This window comes from Acinonyx jubatus, chromosome D1 (assembly GCF_027475565.1).
Source record: "Acinonyx jubatus isolate Ajub_Pintada_27869175 chromosome D1, VMU_Ajub_asm_v1.0, whole genome shotgun sequence".
Classification (NCBI taxonomy): domain Eukaryota; kingdom Metazoa; phylum Chordata; class Mammalia; order Carnivora; family Felidae; genus Acinonyx; species Acinonyx jubatus.
In genome coordinates this window covers 82,629,213-82,656,684 of record NC_069390.1, presented here as the reverse complement: position 1 = coordinate 82,656,684, position 27,472 = coordinate 82,629,213, and the positions used below count along the sequence as shown (strand labels likewise).

The following is a 27,472-nucleotide window of genomic DNA, read 5'->3' as shown; positions in this document are numbered from 1 at the left end:
GAGACAGAGAGGTGGCCCCTTGGGTTTGATTAGGCCATCTTGGTTCTGCATTGAGAACCAGAGAGAGGCTGGGACCTGGAACCTTGTTCTCAAGACCCAAATGCTCTCTAGTCATGAACTTGTTACTCTCAGGGGTCTGGGTTTACCTCGTCTGAGCTCAGACCTTTTCACTGCAGCTCAGAGGTGCCTAATCCCCTGTGTCTGCCTTGCTTTGCAGTGTGGTCCAGCCATCTGGTCTGGGACAAGGCTTGCCTCTCTAGGGTAGTAAGGCACTTGGGGTCAGGTTCACTGTTAGGACCCCACCTCCACCCCTCCCCGTATCCTGTCTGATGCCCTTGGTCCTCTTGCCCCCAGTGGAGGTATGCAGAAGGTACTGGGCTGGAAGCAGGGGAGAACCCAGCTCGCAGGGCATCTGAAGGCAGGGAGAGGAAGAACCAGGCAGATCCACCACCTTGTGATGTGTGTCAGACTCATCCCCACCCCTCCCCCCTGATGTCTTGAGAGCTGCTGACACTGACCTCCCTAGGGCCTTTGTGCTGATGGCTGAGGAGATCAGGTTGTGGGTGATTCTGCATCCAGGGCCCTACATCTGCAGTGAGATGGACCTCGGGGGCTTGCCCAGGTGAGCGGTGCTGAGTCCAGTGTAGTAAAGTTGTTGGCTTTACTAAACATAAAACTTCAGTCTAATAACAAATGAGCACATCCGCTGTGTCTTGCACTGTTATGTGCTTTACACACATTGTCTCAGACAATGGTTGCAGTAATAGGGTGAGGTATAGGTGCTCTTGTAATCCTCATTTTACAGATGACACATCTTCCTAGTGCTCTAGGCATGTGCCAAGAGTGTGCAGGGGAAGAGGAAGCATTGGGATGATCATAGTCTTCTTGCCCCACTGGAGAGAGCTATGCCCAAACTCTGTCCAGTGGTGGGAAGAATGGGAACAGAAGCTTTAGACAGTGATGGGTGGGCTTGTTCTGATGATGTCTGATTGTTCTTTTATTTTGTCAGTGGAAGACCAAGTTCTCTTGTACTAAGCGCCTTCAGATTCCCTCCCCTCCCTCTCATTTTTCTTTGCCTTTTTCTCTCATCTGTGATGCATGCTTTTAATCCAAACAACTAAGGTTCAGGGTGAGAATTTAAGAATGCTCTTCTGTTATCTCCACAAGCTGACAGGAATGCCCATTTAGTTCATGGCTTTGCCCCCAGGTGAGTACTTTTACTCCCCTTTGTCATGTAAAGGCATTACTTTTCTCCACGGTGAGCTAGTTTTCCGCTTTCCAGCTCTGGAGCAGAAAATGCCTGACCCTTGCAAGAAGAGGGAGCTTTTGAGAAGCAGCAATTCATGGTGCAGTTAGCTGGAAGCCATGCCCAGCACCTTACAAGTTGACCTGGGGACAAGCTTACTTACTTGTAAGCTCCTCCTTTGTGCTGGAAATCTTAGGTCTTGGAGGAAATGTAACCATTTGCCTAAAGTACATACACTGTGTGCAAGAAAAATGTTTTAAATAAACTGAACAAGAATGGAGGAGGGTATTAAGATGTGGGTGTACAAATCTTGATGGTAAGTTGTAAATGTCATGTCGATGGAGGTGGTATCTTTTCTTCTAAATCTGTGGGATGGTCCAAAAAGCTGACACGAACACATCCCTTCAGGACCCCTGAGTTCTCCAGGATCATGGACATGATCAGAGGATGTAAAACTGCCCAAGAGAGATCTGGAAAGGGGCAGGCTGTCATGCCTGGCCCAGCCCCCCGCACCTCTGCATTCCCAACTCAGAACTGAGCTTGTCCTCTTTCACCCCCAGCTGGTTGCTGCAAGACCCTAAGATGATATTAAGAACAACCTACAAGGGCTTTGTTGAAGCAGTTAATAAGTATTTTCACCACCTCATTTCCAGAGTTGTTCCTCTCCAGGTAAAGCAAATTTCTCTTTCCTTCTTTCTTATCTTTGCTCTAGGAAAATAATTTTTATGGCTTGTTCACAGAATAGGCCATGCCTAGTCTCTGTGAGAATTTAAACTGATATTCTTGCAATTTTCAATTCTAGACCTTTGTCTTAAGTGCAGCCTTTACCTCAAGGTTTCTAGAAAGACACACATCTTAGAAGGGACTGATGAAGGGTGTTCATTTGTGGTTGTCATTGTTCTGAATGTACTCGATATTCATTAAACTCACTGATATTCATACTGCTTATTTTTACCCTTAAATTATCTTTATTGTTTTAAATAGTTAATACAAGCCCTTGGTGATAAAGCTGAACAGAGTACAAAAGAGTTTATGGTGAAATAAGTCTCCCCTCTTACCCTGAACCAAAGCCATTCATTGTCTTTTCAGGAGACAATTTTGCTAGATTTTTGTGTCTTTCCAGAGGATTTCTACACATATAGAAACAAATTATTTATACACACACTTACACATGTGTATGTATGCATACTTTTTAATAAAAAATATGCAATTTCCACTGAAAATTTTTTTGTAACTTAAAAATATATTTTTGGAACCCATTCTTTTTAAGGACTGCATAGCATTCCACAAATGGATATATCATAATTCACTTAACTAGTACCTTGTCATGGACATTTGATTTTTTAAATTTATGCTATAATGCATAACTTGGTTCACATATCACTTTGTACCTGTGTGGATATATTTTCTTTTGCTCACATTCCAGTTTGTTTAAGTTTCATAAGTGTAAAGAGTACAGACACCATGCATTTCCTTTCTTCATGGAGTCTCCTCATCTTATGCAAGGTACCCACAGCCCAAAGACCAGTCTATAAAAACAAAGAACAAATATTATACTCTGAAGTTTATAAGGCAGCAATTATTTGGTCATTACGCTTTTTTTTTAAATACAACTTTCTTACAAACAAGAGGAGACACATGGTTATTATTTAAATAAAAATATATCTTATTTTAAGAGTATATCTCTTGATATAACTTGAGTGGGGATAAAAACCAGTTATTATGTTTTTATAAATACCAATAAAGAGCTTATTAGAGTCTTCTTTTTGGGGGAAATGTGATACGGACCTAGCCCTTTATAACTACTTCTCAATTGTGAATTGTGAGTTACTATTGGAATAATTATTGAGAAAAGAAACAGGAGATTAGGAATAGAAATAAAGGGAAAGACAGATTAAGAATAATGTCTCTGTAGTATAGCTTCAGGAGAGATGAGCAATGCTGCAGGGAAGAAGGCATCATCTTTAGAATTAAACTCTGGGTCTGTTATGCAGAGTCAAGAAAGGCTGAAAGCCATATGTTTCTGGCATTTAGATGGGGCCTGATGTAGGAGCAAAAATCTTTGAGCCTTAAAATTAGAAAGACTTTGAATGTTTGGCTAGAAGTTCAAGCACAAGTACAAATGCCATGTAGCATTAGTGCAGATGCAGCAAGCAAAGCAAATATATAAATATCCCACTGAAATCATGAGGTGAGAAATCTTAGGAAATTTTTAAGAAGCAAGGAATTATAAGTGCAAATGAAATTTAAAAGGCCTATTATTACTAAATTGTTAGTATTTTAATGTTTTCTATTTGGTTACCTTCATTGTTTTAATTACTGTATTTAAATAATTTTTAGAGTGTATTTACTCTTTTACTTGGGACTTTCATTCTTCTCAACCTGTTTGTTTTGTAAGGTCAGCTGTGAATTCTCCTGTGACGGGGATTTTAGAAATCTCACCCTTCATGTTGGGGAGAAGATATGGTTCAATAATACAAACAACTGTTCTCACTTCATCAGTGAGGAATACTTAGGTTCACTCAACAAGTAATTATTGAACACTTGCTATGTGCCAGCTGCTGTGTAGGAGCTTAGCTTCCAATGGAGAGAAGGACAGACATTGTCCCTGTCCCATGGAGGCAATGACCACTTACAAATTGAGGAATAGTTGCTTCAGTGGAAGAAGTGCAGGACACCCCTCATAGGGGTAAGCAGCCAAGGAGAAAGGAAGGTTCAGGGCATGCTCTCCAGAAAAAGTAACTTAAACAGTGACCTGAAGGGTGGGCAGGCATTAGCAATGGTCAGGAGTCTCCATCACGGGTGAAGACCAGAGGACAAGAGATAGAATGAAGAGTCTGAAGAGCTGGAGGAAGTGCAGTTGGTGTGGAGCATAGAATCTGAGGTGGGAGGAGGCAAAAGGTGAAGCTGTAGAGGAAAACCCACTACACATACTCATTCTCTTCTGTTCCAATTCAGGGGCTAGGGTCCCATTGTCCAAAAGGGAATATCACTCTAAAATTGGCATTTACTCCATAGGCAATAAGGAGCCATGTGGTGGGTGAAGTGGTCAGGCTGTCAAGAGCTCACTCTGCCTTCAGTATCAAGAGAGACTTCTGCACTTGAGTGTGGAAGAACATTGAAAGATTAAGTTAAACATTGCAAACTTATAATTTCAGTAGCACTAGGTCACTCTTGATGACAGGTGGCAAGATGGCATTGGAACACTTACCATTGTGGTTTGAGGAGTGGAGTCAAAGTGAGAAAGCAGAGAAAGTGAGTGTAGACAACTGGTAATTCTTTCAAGAAACAGGGTTCTTCAAAATGAGAAAGCAAGAGAACTGTGGGTGGGGGAACAGGATTGGGGTCCATGTTTACTCTCCCTCTCTCTAGTGTGATGGTTCAGAGTAAATTTCCATGATGATGGAGGGCAGTTGGTTTGGAAGGAAAGGTTGAAAGTAGAGAAGGTAGAGGGAACAGGGCAGAGAGCCAAGTTCCCAAGCAGGTGGTAGGAGGCAGTGGGACTCCACACATGAGTGGTGGCATTATCCTAAGACAGGAGGAGGGAGGGATGCCCCTTTCATATGCTGGGGAAAGTGGATAGGGTGGGCATGGAAGCAGGGGAGTTTGTAGGTTTGGGATTCATATTTAAGCAGATAATTAGTATGAGAAAAAGAGGGAAAACTGTAGGAGTTGCTTATATCCAAAGACTAGGGAAGGTGGAACTCTGTGCAACAGCTGAGGCAACTGGAGGTGACTGACTCTGGGCCCAGGAGGAGAGGGAGTACCGAGGGAACTTGAGATAACTACTTGGATCAAAGCTTACTGCACCAGGTATGTGATCTTAGCAGGAAACCCAGAGACTCCAGGCTTTTTCCACCAGTAGCTTCACACTTTTCCTTGATCTGCTTGTCTCTCAGTATCACAAGAGAGGCCCCATCATTGCAGTGCAGGTGGAGAATGAATATGGTTCATTTGCCGAGGATAAAGATTACATGCCTTATATTCAGAAGGTAAGAAACATTTGATTTGTCCCCATATTTACATGCTTTCTTCCTCACTCTGACACTTTTACAAGCATGCATTTCTGAGGCCCTGTTGCATGGGTGATCCTGTGGTAGGTGCTGTGGGTGATGAGAATATGGGAGATCAAGTTCAGTGTCTCTGTGAATCTTCAGTATTGCCACAGCTGTCAGGGTTTCCTCAAATAACTTCATTAGGAGATAAAAATTGATGTGGAAAGTTGATTCTTTCCTGTTGCTATCTCTATGACCCACAATTCTCCTTAAATCTGGGTGCTGGTGAATTTACATCCATAGTAAATAAATAATGCTTCATGAACTTAATAACATGGCTCTCATCTTGTGGCTTCCTGACCTGTAGTGCTAACACTCTTTCCTCAGAAATGCATGCTTGCCCTTGCTTCTCCATGGGGGGAATGTCTCAGGCCAGGGAATAACTGCAGTCCTGCCTGGTTGCCTTTCTGATGGTTCGGGCCCCTTCCTGTCCCTAACTTCCCACAGTGAAGAAGCTGATGAGTTTTATATAAACTGGACCTCCTCTCCAGGTTGGTGAGCAGAACTTGGGGTCGCATGTTGGCTGTGTCCACACAGAACCCCCTGGGTGGGATGGTCTGGAAAGCAGTGGGGAGGAGTTGCCAGCTGGGAAAGAAAGAACAAGAAGGTGACCAGAGAGGAAGGAAGGCAGGGTTGGGCTTCCCATACATCCTGGCTCTGGCCCTGCAGCTGTAGCCTCTGGTGCTGGACAAGTTCTGTGAGGGATTCCCCTCCCTAATTTTTCTCAGGGGCATCACATCAGATCTCCCCAAATTAATCTCATTCAGCTAGCATTGCTTTTTCTTGATTTTCAGAATTTGCCACTTGACTTTTCTCCCAGGGCCAGGCATGAAGTTAACAAAGAAAACACAGAGTCCTTTTGCTCTCTGGCCACGTGTCTGCTCCTCTGCCTTTAGTAGATATAATTTGCAAATTAGATTCCCCCTTCTTTGAAGCCATGGCAGGCTTCCTTGCTTCCTTTTAGTGTCTGGATAGGACCCAAACTTTACAAAATTTATCTGCGATCCCCACAGCCTTGGACTCTCCCCTTTAAGAGAAAGCCTTCTCTTTTTCTCTTGGATTTAGAGTTTCCCTCAAGTGTTTCCTCATAAAACTCAGCCTTTTTCTTTTCCCTTTGAGGCAGTGGCCATGGCTGTCAGAATCCATGCTTAGCTGCTCTTGTGGTTCCCGGGATCAACACAGGCTGAGACAGAGACCAAACAACATTCCCCTAATTTACTGAATTGCAGATGGTCAGACTCTAAACTCAAACCTCTCTCTAGCTCACATGCTGTCCAAGCGAGCCCAAGCTGTATTTGTTTCCTAATTTCCTTATGTTTCCTTCTTCCCATGGGAGCAAAGGAAGTAGATTCATTTTGTCAGTTTTCCCAACAGGCCCTGCTGGAAAGAGGGATTGTGGAACTGCTCATGACCTCAGATGATGCAAAACACATGCTAAAAGGCTACATAGAAGGAGGTATAAATTTAGACTCATTTTGAGTAAGAATTGAGGCTCTTCGCCAGCCAGCTTGAATATTCAACAAGCCTCAGAAAGAATCAACTATATCTCTGATGTCTCTCCCATGTTCATTGAAGTGGACTCCAGAAATTTGGTATTACAATGAATGAGGACTCAAGGTCCAAGTGAAGAGTCCACTTACCAACCCCAACTCTCTCCCTTGCCCTTCTTGTCTTTAAACAGACAAGCTCTTCTGGCCTCAATACACTTTTTTGTCTTTCATAATTTTTCTGTGGGCTAAGAATTCATATTGGTATTGGGCATGGCTTAGAATCCAGGTCTTCTCCACTAACATGGAGAGCCACATGGAGAAACAGAAGATAGATGTGTGTCAGGAAGGCTGCCTAGGCCAAGCCCCAGTCTGGGATCTTGAAGTCCACTCACTGTGGACTTGGAGTAGAGTTCATACTAGAGAGTCGAGTAACAGAACAGTTCAGACCAGAATCATAAGATGATGATAGTGAGGGAAGTGACCAAGGTATTATAAACAGCCAGATGAGCCCAGGGGAGTATCTGTCAGGTAGTCCGTAGTCAAGACTAGCTACTTCTTTATACCACTGTTCTCCCCTCCTTTTTGGTGGCTCTTCCTCACATTATTTTTCTAAGAATTTATTTTTTAAGTTTATATATTTATTCTTAGAGAGACAGAGAGAGTGCAAGCAGGGGAAGGGCAAAAAGGGAGAATCCCAAGTAAGCTCTGCACTGTCAGCACAGAGCCCGATGTGGGCTCCAACTCACAGAATTGTGAGGTCATGACCTGAGCCCAAATCAAGAGTTGCACACTTAACCAACTGAGCCCCTCTTCTCCACATTATTATAGTACACTGGGAAGTGTGCTGAACTTGGGTCAGCAAACCTGTGTTCAGTTCCTAGGTCTAATCAAGTTATATGATCTTGTCCTGTTCTAGTTTTCTACAAAAAATATGGTTAATTTTAACTGCCTTTAAAAAAAATTAAGTGTATTTATTTATTTTGAAAGAGAAAGTGCAGGTGGGAGAGGGACAATCAGAGACTCCTAAGCAGGCTCTGCACTGTCAGCATGGATCCCAAGTTGGGGCTCAAAACCACAAACTGTGAGATCATGACCTGAACTAAAGATGGACGCTTAACTGACTGAGCCACCCAGGCACCCCTTACCTACCCTTCTTATCTTGCATTGTCCTTACAAGTGTCCAGTGATATCAGGACATATGTGGCAGCCTTTTGTACTTTGCAAAGTGGAATAAAAGTAGTGTCTCATCCTTACTACTTGGCCCAACTTCCTTCTGTGTACAAGGTGTGGGCCTCCAACCATTCCCTGGTGGCACTGTCACAGTACCTCATTCAGCACCTGTCTCTTCTCTCTATAGTTCTGGCCACCCTCAATATGAACACATTTCAGATAAATGATTTCAAGCAGCTTTCCCAGGTGCAGGTAAGGATGTCTTAAAGATGAAGAGTCTTTGCTCCTTTGCCTGCCCAAATCTCCTTAACCTGTGCAGCTGGTACTGAGTGAGAACAGCAGGCTTGGCAAAAAGACTTCTGCTTCCTTGCTCCCCATCTCCCCAGAGCCTCGGTTGGGTTCCAAAACAATTTGAGGAGCTTATGCCTTTTGTCATGGGGAATGAGAAGTAAGTCCTGCTTCTATCACCACTGTTAGTGAAGCACCTTATGGAGATGATCAGAGGGAGGAAGAGGGGATTATGTGACGTAAGTCAGAGGGAGATGACGTTCTTTTCCCTTTCCAAAGACAGGCCTCAGAAATGGGCTAAATACATTGCTGACAGAGGGCTCATACATAGCTTTGTCAGAGTCAGCCTTTTTCAGCCAGACTCTGCAAATTATGGGAATGAATGACTATTGTACATGAATTCATTAACAACCATGGATTGAGTAGCTCCAGTTTCCTCTCAGTGGGTGGTCCCTTGTAATAGTTTCAAAGATGGACAAACCACAGTCCATGCCTTTGAGGATTATATCCTTTCTCCACATAACAGCTGGATCGAGCTCTTACAGACCAAACGTGATTATAGTTTCCTCTGCTTAACATACTTTCCTGGGTCTCCTTTTGTTCCCAGCATAATCCAAAACCCATGCCATGGCCTGCAAAGCCTGGTGTGACCTGATGCAATCTTTCTTTCCAGGCCCAGCCCTCTCTGTTCTTCTCGCTTATACAGGAAATCCTTCTTCAGTCCTGCAGAGTATGGCACTTGGCCCCATGGTGCTTCCTCCAGTGCCCTATGCCCTCCTACACAAGTTTTAATTAAAGAACAAATTGATCTTATTTCCTCTTCTTACTAATTTCTACACAGCTTTTGACCTAGTAAAAAGAAGGGACTCTGCCAGAGCTGGATCTATGGTTATCTAGTTTTTAATGGCTGTAATAAGTCTCTTTTTTGCTGTTGGTTCTTTTTCTCTTGTCACTTTTTTTAAAAGTAGCTTTGTTGAAATATAATTTATACACCATTAAATTCACCCATTATAAATATACAATTCAATATATAGATTTTTATAACCATTCCCACAATCTAAAGAATTTTCTCATCTTCATTTATAGTAAATCCCCTGTTGCCATCTCCAGCCCTAGGCAAACACTGGTCTGCTTTCCATCTCTATAAATTTGTCTTTTCTAGGCATTTAATATAAATGGAATCATACAGTTACTAGTCTTTTGCATCTGGCTTCTTGCTTGATGTTTTTGATTTTCATCTGTACTGTAGCATGAATCAGTACCTGATTCCTTTTGATAGCCAAGTGGATCATGCTCTTGTATCCTATGTCTAAGGTCATAGACAAAGCCAAAGTTCATGCAGTTTTTCTCATATGTCCTTCTTTGTAACTAATATGGCTAACATTAATTTTAAAGTTTGATTCAGTCTTGTATTCCTGGGAATAATCCTACTCAATTGTATTATCATTTTACATACCGCTGGATTCAATTCGTTCATGTCTTATTGAGAAGTTTTGCTTCCATGTTCACGAGGAATATTGGTTTTTGGTTTTCTTTTATTGAAATGTCTTTATTTTGGAATCAGAGTAATGGGTTCCTTTTCTATTTTCTGGAAGAAATTGTACAGAATTGATAGCATTTCTTATTTAATGTTTGGTAAAATCCACCAGTGAAACTGTCTGGACCAGAAGTTTCCTTTTTTTTTTTTAAATTTTTTAAATGTTTATTTATCTGAGAGAGCGAGAGAGAGCGAGAGAGAGAGAGACAATGAGTCAGGATGAGCAGAGAGAGAGGAATACACAGAATTTGAAGCAGGCTCCAGGCTCTGAGATGTCAGCACAGAGCTGGATGCAGGGCTTGAACCCACGAAACAGTAAGATCATGACCTACACCAAAGTCAGATGCTTAACCAACTGAGCCACTCAGGCGCCTCTGAAGTTTTCTTTTTTAAAAGACTTTTAACTAGAAATTTCTTTTCTCTAATAGATGTAGCACCATTTAGATTATTTCTTCTTGAGCAAGTTTTAGTAGTTTATGTCTTTCAAGGATTTATTCTATTCTATTTCATCTAAGTTTATGAATTAATGGTCACAGAATTAATGGTCACAGATATTCTGTTGATATCCTTGTATGTCTTTGTTGTTGGTAGTGGTGGCCCTTCTTTCATTCCCCATATTAGTAACTTCGTGTCTTCTCTCTTTTCATCTTTTTATCTTGGTCCGTGTAACTAGAAGTTTACCAGTTTTATTAGTCTCTTCAGAGAACTAGTTTTTTGGCTTTTTTTAATTTTTGCTTCATTTTTTCCTGTTTTCTGGTTCATTTATTTCTCTGATCTTTCACATTTTCTGTTTTGCATCCTTTGGACTGAATTGGCTGTACTGTTTCTAGGTGTTGTTTGTTTGTTTGTTTGTTTGTTTAGTGGAAGCTTAGATTGCTGATTTGAGACTTTTTTCTTTTCCAGTATGAGCACTTATGGCTATAAATTTCCCTGAATGCACTATTTTTGCTATATCCCACCAATTTTGATATGCTGTATTTTCATACTCAAAAATGTTTCAAAACATTTTCAAAACATTTTAAAATTTCCCCTGAGGCTTAATCTTTATTGTATGTATCAGAAGTATGTTGCTTAATTTTTGAATCCTGGAGGATTTTCCAGGTATTATTCTGTTATTGATTTCTACTTTAATACTGTTAAAATCTGAGAGTATACTTTATATGATTTCTGTTCTTTTTACATTTCTTAAGGTTTGTTTTATGGCTCATAATATGGTCATTTTGGTGAATGTTCCATGTATATTTGAGAAGAATGTGTATTTTGCATTTGTTTGTAAGCTTCCATTGACTCAAGTTGATTGATTTTACTGTTCAGGTAATTGCTATTCTTACTGATTTTCTACCCACTTTTTTATTAACTTTTTTATTAACTATTAAGAGTGTTAATATCTCTAAATATTGTTGTAGATTTGTTTATTCGCCCTTTCAGATCTATCCATTTTTGTCTTCTATATTTTGAAGCTCTGTTTTTAGGTGTAAGCACATTTAGAATTATATTTTTCTTGGAGAATTCACCCCTTTATTATTATTTAATGGCTACCTTTGGTTTTTAAAAAATGTTTATTTTTAAGAGAGAGAGACCGAGAGAGCACAGCAGGGGAGGGGTAGAGAGAGAGGGGACAGATGATCTGAAGAGGCCTCTGTGCTGACAGCAGAGTCCAAATTGGGGTTCGAACTCACAAACTATGAGATCATGACCTGAGCCGAAGACAGCTGCTTACCAACTGAGCCACCCAGGTGCACGCCTTCCTTGTTTTTCTTTTTCTTTTCTTTTTTTTTTGTAAATTTATTTATTTATTTATTTATTTATTTATTTATTTATTTATATTTTATTGTCAAATTGGTTTCCATACAACACCCAGTGCTCATCCCAACAGGTGCCCTCCTCAATGTCCATTACCCACTTTCCCCTCCCTCCCACCCCCCATCAGCCCTCAGTTTATTCTCAGTATTTAAGAGTCTCTTATGGTTTGCCTCCCTCCCTCTCTGTAACATTTCCCCCCCCTTGACCTCTCCCATGGTTCTCTGTTAAGTTTCTCAGGATCCACATAGGAGTGAAAACATATGGTATCTGTCTTTCTCTGCCTGATTCACTTAGCATAATACCCTCCAGTTCCATCCACATTGCTGCAAATGGCCTGATTTCATTCTTTCTCATTGCCAAGGAGTATTCCATTGTATATATAAACCACATCTTCTTTATCCATTGTCAGTTGATGGACATTTAGGCTCTTTCCATAATTTGGCTATTGTTGAAAGTGCCGCTGTAAACATTGGGGTGCAAGTGTCCCTATGCATCAGCACTCATGTATCTCTTGGGTGAATTCCTTTAATGTTGTTTTTAAAAAATGTTTATTTATTTTGAGAGAGAGTGAGTGGGGGAGGGGCAGAGTGAGAAGGGGACAGAGAACCTCAAGCAGACTCCATGCTGTCAGTGCAAAGCTTGACACAGGCCTCAATCTCATGAACCATGAGATCATGACCTGAACTGAAATCAAGAGTTGGAGTCTTAACTGACTGAGCCACCCAGGCGTCCCTGTGTTCCTTGTTTTGAGGTCTGCTTTGGCTGATATAAATATAGCTATTCTACCTTTCTTTTGGTTAGTGTTTGCATTCTGTATCTTTCTTTATCCTTTTACTTTTTACCTTTTTTTTAAGTATTTGTATTTAAAGTGGATTTCTTGTAGATAGCATATAATTATGTATTACATTTAAAAATTTTTTTTTAATGTTTATTTATTTTTGAGACAGAGAGAGACAGAGCATGAGCAGGGAAGGGGCAGAGAGAGAGGGAGACGCAGAATGTGAAGCAGGCTCCAGGCTCCGAGCTGTCAGCACAGAGCCTGACGCGGGGCTCGACTCACGAACTGCGAGATCATGACCTGAGCCGAAGTCGGATGCTTAACCGACTGAGCCACGCAGGCGTCTCTGTATTACATTTTTAAAGATTCAACCTGACAGTTTTTGTCTCTTAACTGATATGGTTAGATAATTCACATTTAAAGTGATTATTGATATAGTTGGATTAAAATCTATCATCTTCCTAATTCTTTTCTATTTGTCCCATTTGTTATGTTCCTTTTTTATCCCCCTTCAGTTAATTGAGCATTTTTTATGATTAAATTTTATCTCCTCTATGGACTAATTTCTTTTCTCAGGTTTTAAGTTTTAGCTGTTGCCCAAGGATTTGAAATATACATGTTAAATTAATCTGAAAGTACTTTCAAATAGTGAACTGCTTCACATGTAGTAATAATATCTTACAATAATATATTCCTAAATACTCATTTTAAAGATGACATTCTATTGTGGGTTTTTTTTGTTTGTTTTGTTTTTGTTTTTGTTTTCATGGTTTCTGATATTAATTCTTATCTGTGGCTTTTGCAGGTAATTTGTCTTTTAGTCTCTGACTGCCTTCAGAATTTTCTCATTGTCTGTAGCTTTTAGAAGCTTGAGTATAATATACTTAGGTGTGGTTTGCTTCTTAGAGTTTATCCTGCTTGATATTCTCACAGAATGGATCTGTGGTTTGGTGCCTGTAATTGATTTTAGAAAATTCTCAACCATTACTTATTCAAATATTTCCTTTCTTCTCTCTTTCTTCTTCTGCAGGTCCAATTATGTGTACATTAGATCATTTAATATTGTCTCAAACTGCTTGGATGCTGTTTTTCCCCCTACTCTTTTTCTTTTTATTTTTCAGTTCAGTTTGGTTGATTTCTATTAGCTTCTCTTTAAGTACACTGATTCATTCCTCTCCTTTGTTGACTTCACCAGTGAGCTCACTTAAGGACTTCCTCATTTCTGTTACTGTGTTTTTGATTTCTAGTTTTTCAATTCCATTCCTATAGCTTCCATCTCTCAGCTAAAATTACCCATATTATTTTGCATGGTATCTACCTGTTTCTATTGCAACCTTTATCATATTAACCATCATTATTTTATTTTTTTAACATTTTTAAAATTTGTTTAAATTTACATCCAAATTAGTTACCATATAGCGCAACATTGATTTCAGGAGTAGATTCCTTAGTGCCTCTTACCCATTTAGCCCATCCCCCCCTCCCACAACCCCTTCAGTAACCCTCAGTTTGTTCTCCATATTTATGAGTCTCTTCTGTTTTGTCCCCCTCCCTGTTTTTATATTATTTTTGTTTCCCTTCCCTTATGTTCATCTGTTTTGTCTCCTAAAGTCCTCATATGAGTGAAGTCATATGATTTTTGTCTTTCTCTGACTAATTTCACTTAGCCTAATACCCTCCAGTTCCATCCACGTAGTTGCAAATGGCAAGATTTCATTCTTTTTGATTGCCGAGTAATACTCCAATATATATATATATATATATATATATATATATATATATATATACACCACATTTTCTTTATCCATTCTTCCATTGATGGACATTTGGCCTCTTTCCATACTTTGGCTATTGTTGATAGTGCTGCTATAAACATGGGGGTGTATGTGTCCCTTCGAACCAGCACACCTGTCTCCCGTGGATAAATGCCTATTTTAAATTCACTGTTTAATTACAACATCTGTGTCCTGAGACTGTTCTTGATTATTGCTTTGTCTCTTCAAAGTATGTTTTTTTCCTTGCCTTTTCGTATGGCTCATAGTTTTTTAATGAAAATGGAACATCTTATGTGGGACATAGATATTGTCTTGGACATAAGCATGTCTTTCTGCTAGGCTTTTTATTTTAAGTTTATTTATTTATTTTGAGAGAGAGGGAGAGAGAGAGAAAGAGAGTGAGAATGCATGGAGGAGGGGCAGAGAGAGAAGGAGAGAGAGAATCCCAAGCAGGCTGTGCACTATCAGCACAGAGCCCAACACGGGGCTTGAACTGATGAGCCTTGAGATCATGACCTGCGCCAAAATCAAGAGTCCACCTGAGCCACCCAGGTGCCCCCTGCTAGGCTTTTAACGTGGGGATTTTGTGTTAATTTAGTCGGGAATTGGGCTAAATTTGAAGTTTGTTATTGCTAAGTTTATCCTCCTTGCATCATAGGCTTCAAATTCCTCTAGTACCATCTCTATGTCTGAGCTCCCCTTGGCTTTGGTTCTTCCCTTTGCATTGTACCCCAGAGAGAGTCTGTTCTTCTCAGCACTGCTAGCTCTACTGCGTGTTATCTATTCTCTACACTGGTTAGCCTGATGGTGAGGGAAGGAATGCATTCCCTGATGTTCTGGTTGAGCCTTGGTCTTAGGCACCATGTGCCTGGGTCTGAGGGGCTGACCTTTGCAAGTGCTCCTGTTTCTCCCTGAGCTGTAGTTCCAGGCCCCGCACAGTTTCTTACTCTTCTCCCAAGACTAGTGGTTTGTTTTGTAGGTTTTTTTCCTGCTTCTGTTTCCAGGAAGCAGGTTTTCACCAGTGCCCTAAGATGACAGCTTTTCTTGCTCTTGTCTCTGCAGATTAAGGCTTTTGTTCCCTAGAAATGAGGGCTGTGGGAGATTTGGCAGTGGCTGCTGCTCCCCTTCCCCAACCAGTACCAGGAATGAAATCAAAGTACTGCAGACTTGGTGGCTTAAACAACATTTATCTTCTTACAGTTCCGGAGGCTAGAATCTGAGATCAAGGTGTCAGAAGGATTTGTTTCTTCTGAGGCTGTTCTCCTTGGCCTGTAAGTGGCTGACTTCACCCTGCATTGCCACAAAGTTGTCCCTCTGTGTATGTCTGAATGCTAATCTCTTCTTATAAGGATACTAGTGGTATTGGATTAGGGCCCACCCTAATAATTTCATTTAATCTTAACTAAATATTTTCCAAAACATTTAACCTAAAATTAAACATTTTCCTGTTTAAATACACTTTTCCCAAATATAGTCATATTCCGAGGTACTAGGGATTAGAATTTCAGTATAAATGGGGGGAGGTGGTGGCACAATTCAGCCCATAACTTTCTGCCCTCACCCAGATTCAGGTCCTTCTGCATGCAAAATATATTAACCTCATCCCAGGAGACCCAACGTCCATTTTTTTTTTCATTTCAGCATCAGTTCTGAGTCCAAAATCTCATCTAAATATCATCTAAATCAGGTAGAGATGATACTCCAGATATTATTCATCCTAGGTAAAGTGCTTCTTCAAGTGTGAACTTGTGGAACCAGGTAGCAAGTTATCTGCTTCTAAAATACAATGTAGGACAGACATAGGACAGAAAATCTCATTTGAAAAGGGAGACATTGAAAAGAAGAAAGGGGTCACGGTTCCTAAACAAGTACAAAACCTTGTAGGGTCAATTACATTAGATTTTAAGGCTTCAGAATAATAATTAGATTTTAAGACAATAATAATTCTCTGTTCTCTGTGTCTACCAGTATGGGCCTCCTTTCAGGTCCACCTGGGTGACAGCCCCACATCCTCAGCCCTGCGCAGTGGTCCTGACTCCTCTGGAACCAAGAAAAAGACATGACATCCTCATCCACTGAGCCTATGCCCTCTGTTCCCACAGTAGTAATGCTGGCCTGCTGACCTCTCAACCACCTTCAGGGTCATTCCTCTTTTTTCTTGAAGGGTAATGCATGTTTGTAGCCCCATAGCTCTTGTGGGAAATAAGTTTAAGAATTCTGTATGCCTGCACCAATGGGTTAACAAGGCTTACAGCAGAAAACTGCCACAGGGCAAAAGCACCCAAGGTTAGTATCAAGCAAAACAAGGCTTAGGGTGAAAAGCCGCCTCCCCAGGATGAAAATGTCCAAGAAAAATTAGAGGTAGAAAGCTATGGGGCAAAAGCACCCAAGATTAGCTAGTGAAAAGGGTGCCTTGTTAACCTTGAGGCAGCATGCTCCAGCAATCTTAAACTTTAGAGATAACAGCTACTTGGCTGTATCGCCCACAGAGAAACTGTCCATCTGGCATCTGGTGCCAATATATCATTGTGCTTTAATCTCAACTTCAAACACCGCTCACCACCCGCCCGCCCCAAAACCCTTTGCTTCTTACACACACAAGTTAATAGTCACTATCTTATTTGTTTTCTTCTGTATGTTCACCACAAATGTAAAACCTTGAAAGCTCAATAAATACAGAGACAAAACCCCAGTTTAGGGCTCTTGTCTCCTCCCAGACTTTAGCCTCTCTCGTATTCAATTCTGCATCTGCTCTCTTGCTGGACAAGAGAGAACTCCAGACTCAAAGTCTGTGACAAGCTCTATTGACACATCCTGTAGAATCCCAGAAGTCTGACATGTTTCCTTCATTTTGTCTCAGCTCTGCCACCTTCAGTCCAAGCAAGTAGCATTTCTGCTAGAATGAAATTTTTAAAAATCTGTTGGCCTCCTGTACAATTCATGGGAGTCCAAGCCATTAGACAAGAGGGGTCATCCTTACATCTTTCCTAGATAGCTCCATCTCTATTTCTGGCTTCTGTTTATATGGCTGAATGGATCCATCAGCCATACACCAACAACCTCTGTAGCAAATGATTGTCCAGCCACATCCTCAATATTCTGTAATCACACTTTCTCAGTGTTTTACAATATACATAGGCCAAGAATTTTACAAATCTTCAGGTTCTGGTTCCTTTTAAAAAATTTTAATGTTTATTTATTTTTGAGAGAGAGAGGGAGAGAGAGAGAGACTGAGCATGAGTGGGGCAGAGGCAGAGAGACAAGGAGACACAGAATCCGAAGGAGACTCCAGGCTCTGAGCTGTCAGCACAGAGCCTGATGTGAGGCTTGAATCCATGGCCTGTGAGATCATGACCTGAGCTTAACTGACTGAGCCACCCAGGTGCCCCATGTTCCTTTTTTGCTTAACAATTCCTTCCTCTTAGCCACTTTGACTGGTGTGAGGTGGTATCTGAGTGTGGTTTTGGTTTGTATTTCCCTGATGAGGAGTGACATTGAGCATCTTTTCATGTGCCTGTTGGCCATCTGGATGTCTTCTTTAGAAAAGTGTCTATTCATGTTTTCTGCCCATTTCTTCACTGGATTCTTTGTTTTTTGGGTGTTGGGTTTGGTAAGTTCTTCATAGATTTTGGATACTAGCCCTTTGTCCGATAGGTCATTTGCAAATATCTTTTCCCATCCCATTGGTTGCCTTTTAGTTTTGTTGATTGTTTCCTTTGCAGTGAGTAAGCTTTTTGTCTTCATGAGGTCCCAATAGTTCATTTTTGCTTTTAATTCCCTTGCCTTTGGGGATGTGTCAAGTAAGAAATTGCTGCGGCTGAGGTCAGAGAGGTTTTTTCCTGCTTTCTCATCTAGGGTTTTGATGGTTTCCTGTCTCACATTCAGGTCCTTTATCCATTTTGAGTATATTTCTGTGAATGGTGTAAGAAAGTGGTCTAGTTTCATTCAGAGACTATAGATGCTGGAGAGGATGTGGAGAAACAGGAACCCTCTTGTACTGTTGGTGGGAATGCAAACTGGTGCAGCCACTCTGGAAAAGTGTGGAGGTTCCTCAAAAAATTAAAAATAGATCTACCCTATGACCCACCAAAAGCACTGATAGGAATTTTCACAAGGGATACAGGAGTGCTGATGCATAGGGGCGCTTGTACCCCAATGTTTATAGCAGCACTTTCAACAATAGCCAAATTATGAAAAGAGCCTAAATGTCCATCAACTGATGAATGGATAAAGAAATTGTGTTTTATGTACACAATGGAATACTGCTTGGCAATGAGAAAGAATGAAATATGGCTTTTTGTAACAATGTGGATGGAACTGGAGAGTGTTATGCTAAGTGAAATAAGTCATACAGAGAAAGACAGATACCATATGTTTTCACTCCTATGTGGATCCTGAGAAACTTAAGAGAAGACCATGGGGGAGGAGAAGAAAAAAAAAAGGTTAGAGAGGGAGGGAGCCAAAACATAAGAGACTTTTAAAAATTGAGAATAAACTGAGGGTTGATGGGGGGTGGGAGGGAGGGGAGTGTGGGTGAGGGGTATTGAGGAGGGCATCTGTTGGGATGAGCACTGGGTGTTGTATGGAAACCAATTTGACAATATATTTCATATTAAAAAAATTCCTTCCTCAATTTATCTCTGTCTTCTTATATTTCAGTATAAGGAACAGGGAGAAACCAGGCCATTCCCATCAACATTTTCTTAGGAATCTCCTCATCTAAATATTGAGGTTCATCAATTGCAAGTTCTGCTTTCCACAAAATATTAGAACTCTATTTATCCAAGTTATTTGCCATTTTATAAGAAGGATCAACTTTCCTTTCCATTTTCTAATAACATTTACTCATTTCCACCTGAGATCTCATCAGAAGCATCATTAACATTCATATTTCTAACAACAATCTGTTTATGATGACATTTTTATTCTCTATGATGATACAAGCTCTCTCTCCAGCTCTCCTCATATTTTTCTGAGCTCTCACCAAAATTGCCTTTAACTCCATATTTCTATTTACATTCTCTTCAAGGAAATCTAAGCTTTTTTTTTTTTTAAGCATATACTTCAAGGTTCATCCAGCCTCTACCCATTACCCAGTTCCAAAGCCACTTCCATATCTTTAGGTATTTGTTAACTAATAACAAGTCACTGCAGTACCCCATTTCTTGGTACCAAAATCTGTACTAGTTTCCTTGGCCTGCAATAATAGAACACGACAGACTAGGTGCTTAAACAATGGACATGTATCTTTTCAAAATTCTAGAGGCTTAGATGTCAAAGATCAAGGTGCCCACAGAGTTGTTTCTATCTGAGATTCTCTCCTTGGCCTGTAGATGGTCATCTTCTCCTCCTTGTGTCTTCACATGGTCTTTCCTCTATTCTTGTATGTATTTAAATTTCCATTTTTTATAAACACCACTCATTTTGGATTATGGCTTACCCTACTGACCTCTTTTTCACTTAATTACTTCTTTAAAAATCCTGTCTCCAAATATAGTCACATTCTGAGGTCCTGGAAGTTAGGACCTTAATATATGAATTGGGGGATGGCAATTCACCTGTAACAGAAAGTTACTGAGGATTCTCCCCAATTTTCCTTCAGAACATGTGGTGGAATTTGTGTAGGTAAAACCTTCATAAAGGCCTAAGACCCACCAGGGTGCCTGGGTGGCTCAGTTGGTTAAGTGTCCGACTTCTGCTCAGGTCATGATCTCATGGTTTGTGAGTTGGAGCCCCACATTAGTCTCTGTGTTGACAGTTCAGAGCCAGGGGCTTGCTTCAGATTCTGTGTCTCCCTCTCTCTCTCTCTCTGCCCCTCCCCTACCTGTGCTCTCTCTCTCAAATATAAATAAAGATTACTAAAAAAAGGTGTAAGATCCACCTCACACAGGCCCCCAGGGATGCTAGCTCAATATGTTTCCCTATGTTCTTTTGAACATCTTTAAAAAGGCAATGAGAAATGACTGAAGATAAGAGAATAACCATACTCAGGATAAAACTATCATTGTATCAGTTTAGGATTTACCCATTTAGGGGTGCTCATAAATTTTTCTCCCCCTCTTTTTTTTCTAAGTGTTCATTATTATTTTTTGGTTGTTTTTTTCCTTTATGATTTCTTTTTTTTACTGAGGCATAATTGACGTATAATATTATATTAGTTTCATGTATTAACATAATGATTTTTTTATATATTGTGAAAAAAATCACTATAATAAGTCTAGTTAACATGCGATACCACACTTAGTAACAATTTTTTTTCTTGTGATGAGAACTTTTAAGATCTACTGTCAGCAATGTTCATATATGAATACAGTATTATCAATTATAGTCACCATGCTGTGTGTTACATCCCCATGACTCATTTGTCTTGTAACTAGAAGTTTATACTTTTTGACCCCCTTTACCTATTTCACCCAACCCCCAACTACATCCCTCCCCACAATCTGGCAACCAGCAGTATGTTCTCTGTATCTCTGAGCTTTGTTTTTTGTTGTTGGTTTTTAACTTTTTAAAAAAATATTCTACATATAAGTGAGATCATGTGGTGTTTGTCTTTCTCTATTTGACTTACTTCACTTTGTGCAATGCGCTCAGGTCCATCCATATTGTCACAAATGGCAAGATTTCATTTTTCTTTATGGCTGAAATATTTAAATTCTCTTATATATAGCACATCTTCTTTATCCATTCATCCATCAATGGACCCCTAGGTTGTTTTCATACATTGGCTTTTGCATAATGCTGCAATAAACATGGGGGTGTGTATATCTTTTTGAGTTAGTGTTTTAATTTTTTTATGATAAATACCCAGATGTGGAATTGCTAGATCATATGGTATTTCTATTATTAATGTTTTGAGGAACCTCTGCATTGTTTTCTATAGTGGTTCCACAGATATTACATTCCCATCAACACTGTGTTCCCTTGTCTCTACATAATCACCAACACTTATTTCTTGTTTTATTGACAGGTGCAAGATGATATCTCATTGTTGTTCTGATTCACATTTCCCTGGATGATTAGTGATGTTGAGCATCTTTTCATGTATTTGTTCCCTATCTATATTTCTTCTCTGGAAAAATGTCTATTCAGAACTTCTGCCCAGTTTTTAATCAGCTATTTGGGTTTTTTTTTTTTTTTTTTTTGCTATTGAGTTGTATGAGTTCTTTAGGTATTTTGGATATTAAATGTTATCAGATAGATGATATGCAAGTATTTTATCCCATTAAGTAGGTTGCCTTTTCATTTTATTAATGGTTTCCTTTGCTGAACAGAAGCTGTTTAGTTTGATGTGATCCCACGTGTTTATTTTTGTGTTTGTTGCCTTTGCTTTTGACGTCAGATCCAAAAATCATTGCCAAGACCAATGTCAAGGAGCTTACTGCCTATGTTTTCTTTTAGGAATTCCATGGTTTTGGGTCTTACATTTAAGTATTTAATTTATTTTGAGTTAGCCTTTGTGTAAGTTATAAGATAGGGGTCCAGTTTCATTCTTCTACATGTGGGTGTCCTGTTTTCCTAACACCATTTATCAAAGGGACTATTCTTTCCCCGTTTTGTATTCTTGGCTCCTTTGTTATAAATTAATTGACCATATATGCATGGATTTATTTCTGGGCTCTCAATTCTATTCTACATTGTTTGATTTGTGGTTGTGAAACCTTCTTGCATTGTAGGGATAAATCCCAGTTGATCATGGTGAGTGATTCTTTTAATGTATTGTTGAACTCCGTTTGCTAATATTTTGTTGAAGATTTTTGGATATACGTTCTTCAAGTATATTGGCTTACTATTTTCTATTCTTGAAGTATGCTTGGTTTTGATATCAGGGTAATGTTGGCCTTGGAAAATGTTTTTAAAAATATTCCCTCCTTATATTTTTTGGAAGAGTTTGAAAAGGATTTGCATTAGTTATTCTTTAAATGTTTGGAAGTATTCACCAGTTAATCCATCTGGTTCTGGACTTTTGTTTATTGGGATGTATTAGATTCTCTATATCTTCATCATTCAGCCTTGGCAGGTTGTATGTTTCTAGACACTTATGTATTTCATCTTGGTTGTCCAATTTTTTAGCATATAATTGTTCATTGCAGTCTCTTGTTTTCCTTGTATATTTGTGCTATCAATTGTATGTCCTCTTTCATTTCTGATTTTATTTATATGAGTCCTCTATCTTCTTGGTAAGTTTAGCCAAAGGTTTTTCTATTTTGTCAATCTTGAAAAAGAAAACAGCTCTTAGTTTCATTGATCTTTTTATTGTGTTTTTAGTCTTTCATTTATTTCTACTCTGATCTTTAATATTTTCTTTCTTCTTTTTAAAAACGTTTAAAATGTTTTTATCTTATTTTTGAGAGAGAGAGAGAGAGAAGAGAATCAAATCTGAAGCAGGCTTCAGGCTCTGAGCTGTCAGTGCAGAGCCCGATGAGAGGCTCAAACTCACAAACTGTGAGATCGTGATCTGAGCTAAAGTCGGGCGCTTAACCGACTGAGCCACCCAGGCGCCCCAATATTGCCTTTCTTCTATTAACTTTGGGTTAATTTGTTCTTTTTTTAGTTCCTTGACATATAATGTTAGGTTGTTGATTTGAGATCTTTCTTGGTTTTTAATGTAGGAATTTATCACACAAACTTTCCTTTTAGAACTGCTTTTGATGCATCCCTTAAGTTTTGGTATGTAGTTCCATTTTCATTTGTCTCCAGATTTCTTGATTTCTCTTTTGGCGCATTGTTTGTTCAGTAGCATGTTTAATCTCTATATATTTTTGAATTTTCTAATTTTCTTCTTGTAACTAATTTCTCATTTTATACTATTGTGGCTGGAAAAGAGCTTCATGTGATTTCAGTCTTCTTATATTTATTAAGACTTATTTTATGGCCTGACAAGTGATCTATCCTGAAGAATGTTCTATGTGCACTTAAAAAGAATGTGTGTTCTATTGCTTTTGGATGGAATGTTTACTTTATGTCTGTTAAGTCTGTCTGGTCTAATGCGTCTTCAAGGTCGATGTTTCTTTACTGATTTTCTGTCTGGATTATCTATCCATTGATGAAAGTGGGGTATTAAACCCTCTACTATTATTGTATTGCAATCCATTTATCCTTTTAGATATGTTAATATTTGCTTTATTTTTTAGGTGCTACTAAAAAGGGGCATAAATATTTACAAATACTATATCCTCATTTTGAATTGACCTCTTTATATTGACCCCTTATATAATGACCTTCTTTGTCTCTTATTACAGTGTTTGTCTTAAAGTCTATTTTATGTGATGTGAGTGTAACTATTCCAGATTTCTTTTGATTTCTATTTGCATGGAATATCTTTTCCATCCCTTGCTTTCATTCTGTGTATGTCCTGAAATGTGGAGTAAGTCTTTTGTAGGCATCATATAGATGGATCTAATTTTTTTATCCATTTTTTATTCTATGATTTTTGATTGGAGAATTTAATCAATTTACTTTAAAAGTAATTATTGATAGTTATGCACTTATTGCCATTTTTTCATTGTTTTTGGCTGTTTTATAATTCCTTTGTTTCTTTCTTCTTTTCTTGTTCCCTTCTTTTGTGATTTGATTATTTTCTCTAATGCTATGCTCAGATTCCTTTCTCTTTATCTTTCATGTGCTCACCATAGGTTTTTGCTTTTTGATTACCACAAGGCTTACATAGAACAACTTATATTTATAACAGTCTTTTAAGTTGGTAACAACTTAAGTTTGAATGCATCCTAAAACTACATTTTTATTACCCTCACCTACGTTTTGTGTTTTTGATGTCAGACTCTATTTCTTTTTATCTTGTGTAGCACTACTTTTTATCTTAAGGTAAGTTTCAATTGTTATTGATATTTCCATACCAGGTTTCTTTGTTTAATATATAGTGTATCATTTTTGTGTTGTCATTTTACTTTTAATTTTGCTATAACTTTTTAAAACATGTCTCCTGTAAGCAGAGATTACTTGAATATTTTTTATCTCAGTCTGACACAATTAATATTTTATTTGGAGCTCTTAATCATTTATGTTTAATATAATTATTGATATATATTGAGTTTTCATTTACCATCTTACTTTGTGACTTGTTTTTTTCCTTTTTCATCTTTTTCGTTAAAATCTTGGCTTCTAAAAATAGATTTGACTATTTTTGAAAATCATATTCCTGTTTTTCCCTGTACCAAAATGGGAATTATCAGCTATAATTTTATGTTTTAAAAGCTATTCTTGAAAATTTAACATAAGTATGTAACCTGCCACAATCTAAAATTAAGCAATATCTTTGTTCTCTACCTAGAATGTAAAAGTGTCTTAGAACACTTTGACTGAGTTTACTTCCTCAGACAGACATTCTATTTTATTTTATTTCATTTTTTGTTTTTATTTATTTTGAGATAGAGAGAGAGATAGAGAGCATGAGCAGGAGAGGAGCAGAGAGAAAGTGAGAGAGAGAGAATGCCAAGCAGGCTCTGCACTGTCAATGCAGAACCCGACACAGTGCTTAAACTCACAAACCATGAGATCATGACCTGAGCCAAAGTCAGATGTTAAACCAACTAAGCTACTCAGGTTACCCCACATGTTATGTTTTAATCTTGTATTTGACTTATATTTTTTGATAACTAAAAAGTATTATTATATATTTTGTATGCAATCAATATTCATTTGTATCATATTTTGCTATTTATTTTTTATATCCCAGATATTCTATTTAGGTTACTTTTTTTTCTGTTTGAAGTATATCCTTTACAAATTTCTTTAGTGATATCTGCCTATGGCAAACTGTTGTTTTTGTTTTTGTTTCGTTTTGTTTTGTTTTTTTAGCACCTCAGACTTTCATTGACTCTACAATTCTCATTTGGTAGTTGCTTTCTTTCAGGACATAGTCTGCTACGTTTATGGTTGCATTTGAGAAGTCCTCTGTCAGGCTTAATCCTCTGAAGGTAATCTTTCCTCTGTTGTCTGCTATTAAGATTTTTTTTTTTTTGTCTTTAGTATTTTTTCACTTAAACTTACTTTATGGACTGAATATATTTATTTATTATTTTTCCAGTTTGGAACTTCTTGGACATATATATTATCCACTAGTATCGCTTTAATATTGCTCCTGCCTTGTTGTCTCACTCTGTTCATTCTGGGATTCCCACTACAATTATGTTAGACCTTCTCATGTGTTCTCTGTATATATATTAGTTTGTGTATTTTTTCTTCTTATGTTGCCTGTGGATATTTTCTTCTGATCTATCTTCACATTCTAATGTGTACTGATTCTCTTTTCAGCTGTATCTAAGATAATCTGTACTTTGTTTAAGTTTATTTATTTTGAGAGGGGGGAAGGGCGAGAGAGAGAGAGAGAGAGAGAGAGAGAGAGAGAGAGAAACCCAAGCAGGACCCCGCTGTCAGGCGGCTTGATCTCAGGAACCATGATATCAGGACCTAAGCAGAAATCAAAAGTTGGTGGGTTGCTTAACTGACTAAGTCACCCAGGCACCCAAAGATCATCTGTTTTATCCAACATCATTTTGTCCTCAGTGAGAAGGTGAGTCCAAATAACATAGATCATCATTTACTGGAGATTGAAAGTCTTCTGTTATATCTTTTAGTATGTTTCTTAGTTTATTATTTGGTTTATTCAGTTCAGGGACACAAGTTGTGTATAGTGCAAAAGTCTTCTGTCTTCCACATGTCTCTCATCCATTTCTCTAGAATCCTTTCTACTTTATGTTCATTTCCATTTACTTTTTTTTTTTTTTTACTTTTCACTACTTTTATTTTCTTTTTAGCTGCTTTCGGCTTTGACTTAATATTTTTTATTTTACCTATATTTTTGTTTTTTTACTCCACCAGATTCTATTTTATTTATTTAAATTTATTTATTATTTATTTAAATGTATTTATTGAAATTTAAATTTATTAAATTTAAATTTATTTATTAAATTTATTTATTTAAACGTAAATTCAAATTAGTTAACATAAAGTGTAGTCCAGGCTTCAGGAGTAAAAACCAGCGATTCACCTCTTACACATGACACCCATGCTCATCCCAAAAAGTGCCCTCCCTGATGCCCATCACCCACTTAACACATATCCCTGCCCACCTCCCCTCCAGCAGCCCTCAGTTTCTTCTCTATGTTTAAGAGTCTTTTCTGGTTCGCTTCCCTATCTGTTTTATCTTATTTTTCCTTCCCTTCCTCTATGTTCATCTGTTGTGTTTCTCAAATTCCACATATGAGTGAAATCATAAGATATCAATATTTTCCAGACTAACTTATTTTGCTTAGCATAATACCTTCTAGTTCCATTCACATTGTTGTAAATGAAAATATTTCATTCTTTTTCATCACTGAGTAGTATTATATATATACATATATATACATATATATGTATATATATATAATTCTATATATAGAATAGTATTATAGTAGTATTATAGTAGTATTCTGTATATATAATATATATGTATATATATTATATATATATGGAAATACATAAATATATGTATTATATATATATAGTATTATATATAGTATTATATATATATGTATATTATCCATTCATCAATTGATGGATATTTGGGGCTCTTTCCATAGTTTGGCTATTGTTGATAGCATAGCTATAAGCACTGGTGTGCATGTGCCCCTTCAAATCAGCATTTTTGTACCATTTGACTAAATACCTAGTAGTGCAATTGCTGGGTTGTAGGACAATTATTTTTAATTTTTTGAGGAACCTCTATACTGTTTTCCAGAGTGGCTGCACCACTTTGCATTCTCACCAACAATGCAAAAGTGTTCCCCTTTCTCTGCATCCTTGCCAACATTGTTTCCCGAGTTCCCGACTTGTTCATTTTAGCCATTCTGACAGGTGTGATGTGGTATCTCATTGCGGTTTTTGTATTTTCCTGATGATGAGTGATGTTGAGCATCTTTTCATGTGTCTGTTAACCATCTGGATGTCTTTGGAAAAGTCTGTATTGTCTTCTACCCATTTCTTCACTGGATTATTTGTTTTTTTGTGTGTGTTGAGTTTGGTAAGTTCTTTAAGTTCTTTATAGATTTTGGATACTAACCCTTTATTCGATATGTTATGTGAAAATATCTTCTCCCATTTTGTTGGTTGCCTTTTAGTTTTGTTGATTGTTTCCTTCACTGTGCAGAAGCTTTTTAGATTGATGAAGTCCAAATAGTTCATTTTTGCTTTTATTTCCTTTGTCTTCTGAGACATATCAAGTAAGAAGTTGCTGTGACCAAGGTCAAAGAAGTTGCTGCTTGTCTTCTGTAGGATTTTGATATTTTCTTGTCTCACGTTCAGGCCTTTAATTCATTTTGAAATATTT

At 38.3% G+C, this 27,472-nt stretch overlaps 1 protein-coding gene across 1 annotated transcript in view; it reads left to right on the top strand.

Moving 5' to 3' along the window:
• LOC106975148 (beta-galactosidase-1-like protein 3) overlaps nucleotides 1-27,472 on the top strand; it is a 63,699-nt gene that overhangs the window by 6,602 nt on the left and 29,625 nt on the right. Inside the window, 5 exon segments of the mRNA XM_027036960.2 lie at nucleotides 527-622; nucleotides 1,807-1,915; nucleotides 5,146-5,238; nucleotides 6,676-6,757; nucleotides 8,149-8,213. Of these exon segments, the coding sequence (XP_026892761.1) occupies nucleotides 527-622; nucleotides 1,807-1,915; nucleotides 5,146-5,238; nucleotides 6,676-6,757; nucleotides 8,149-8,213 (445 nt within the window).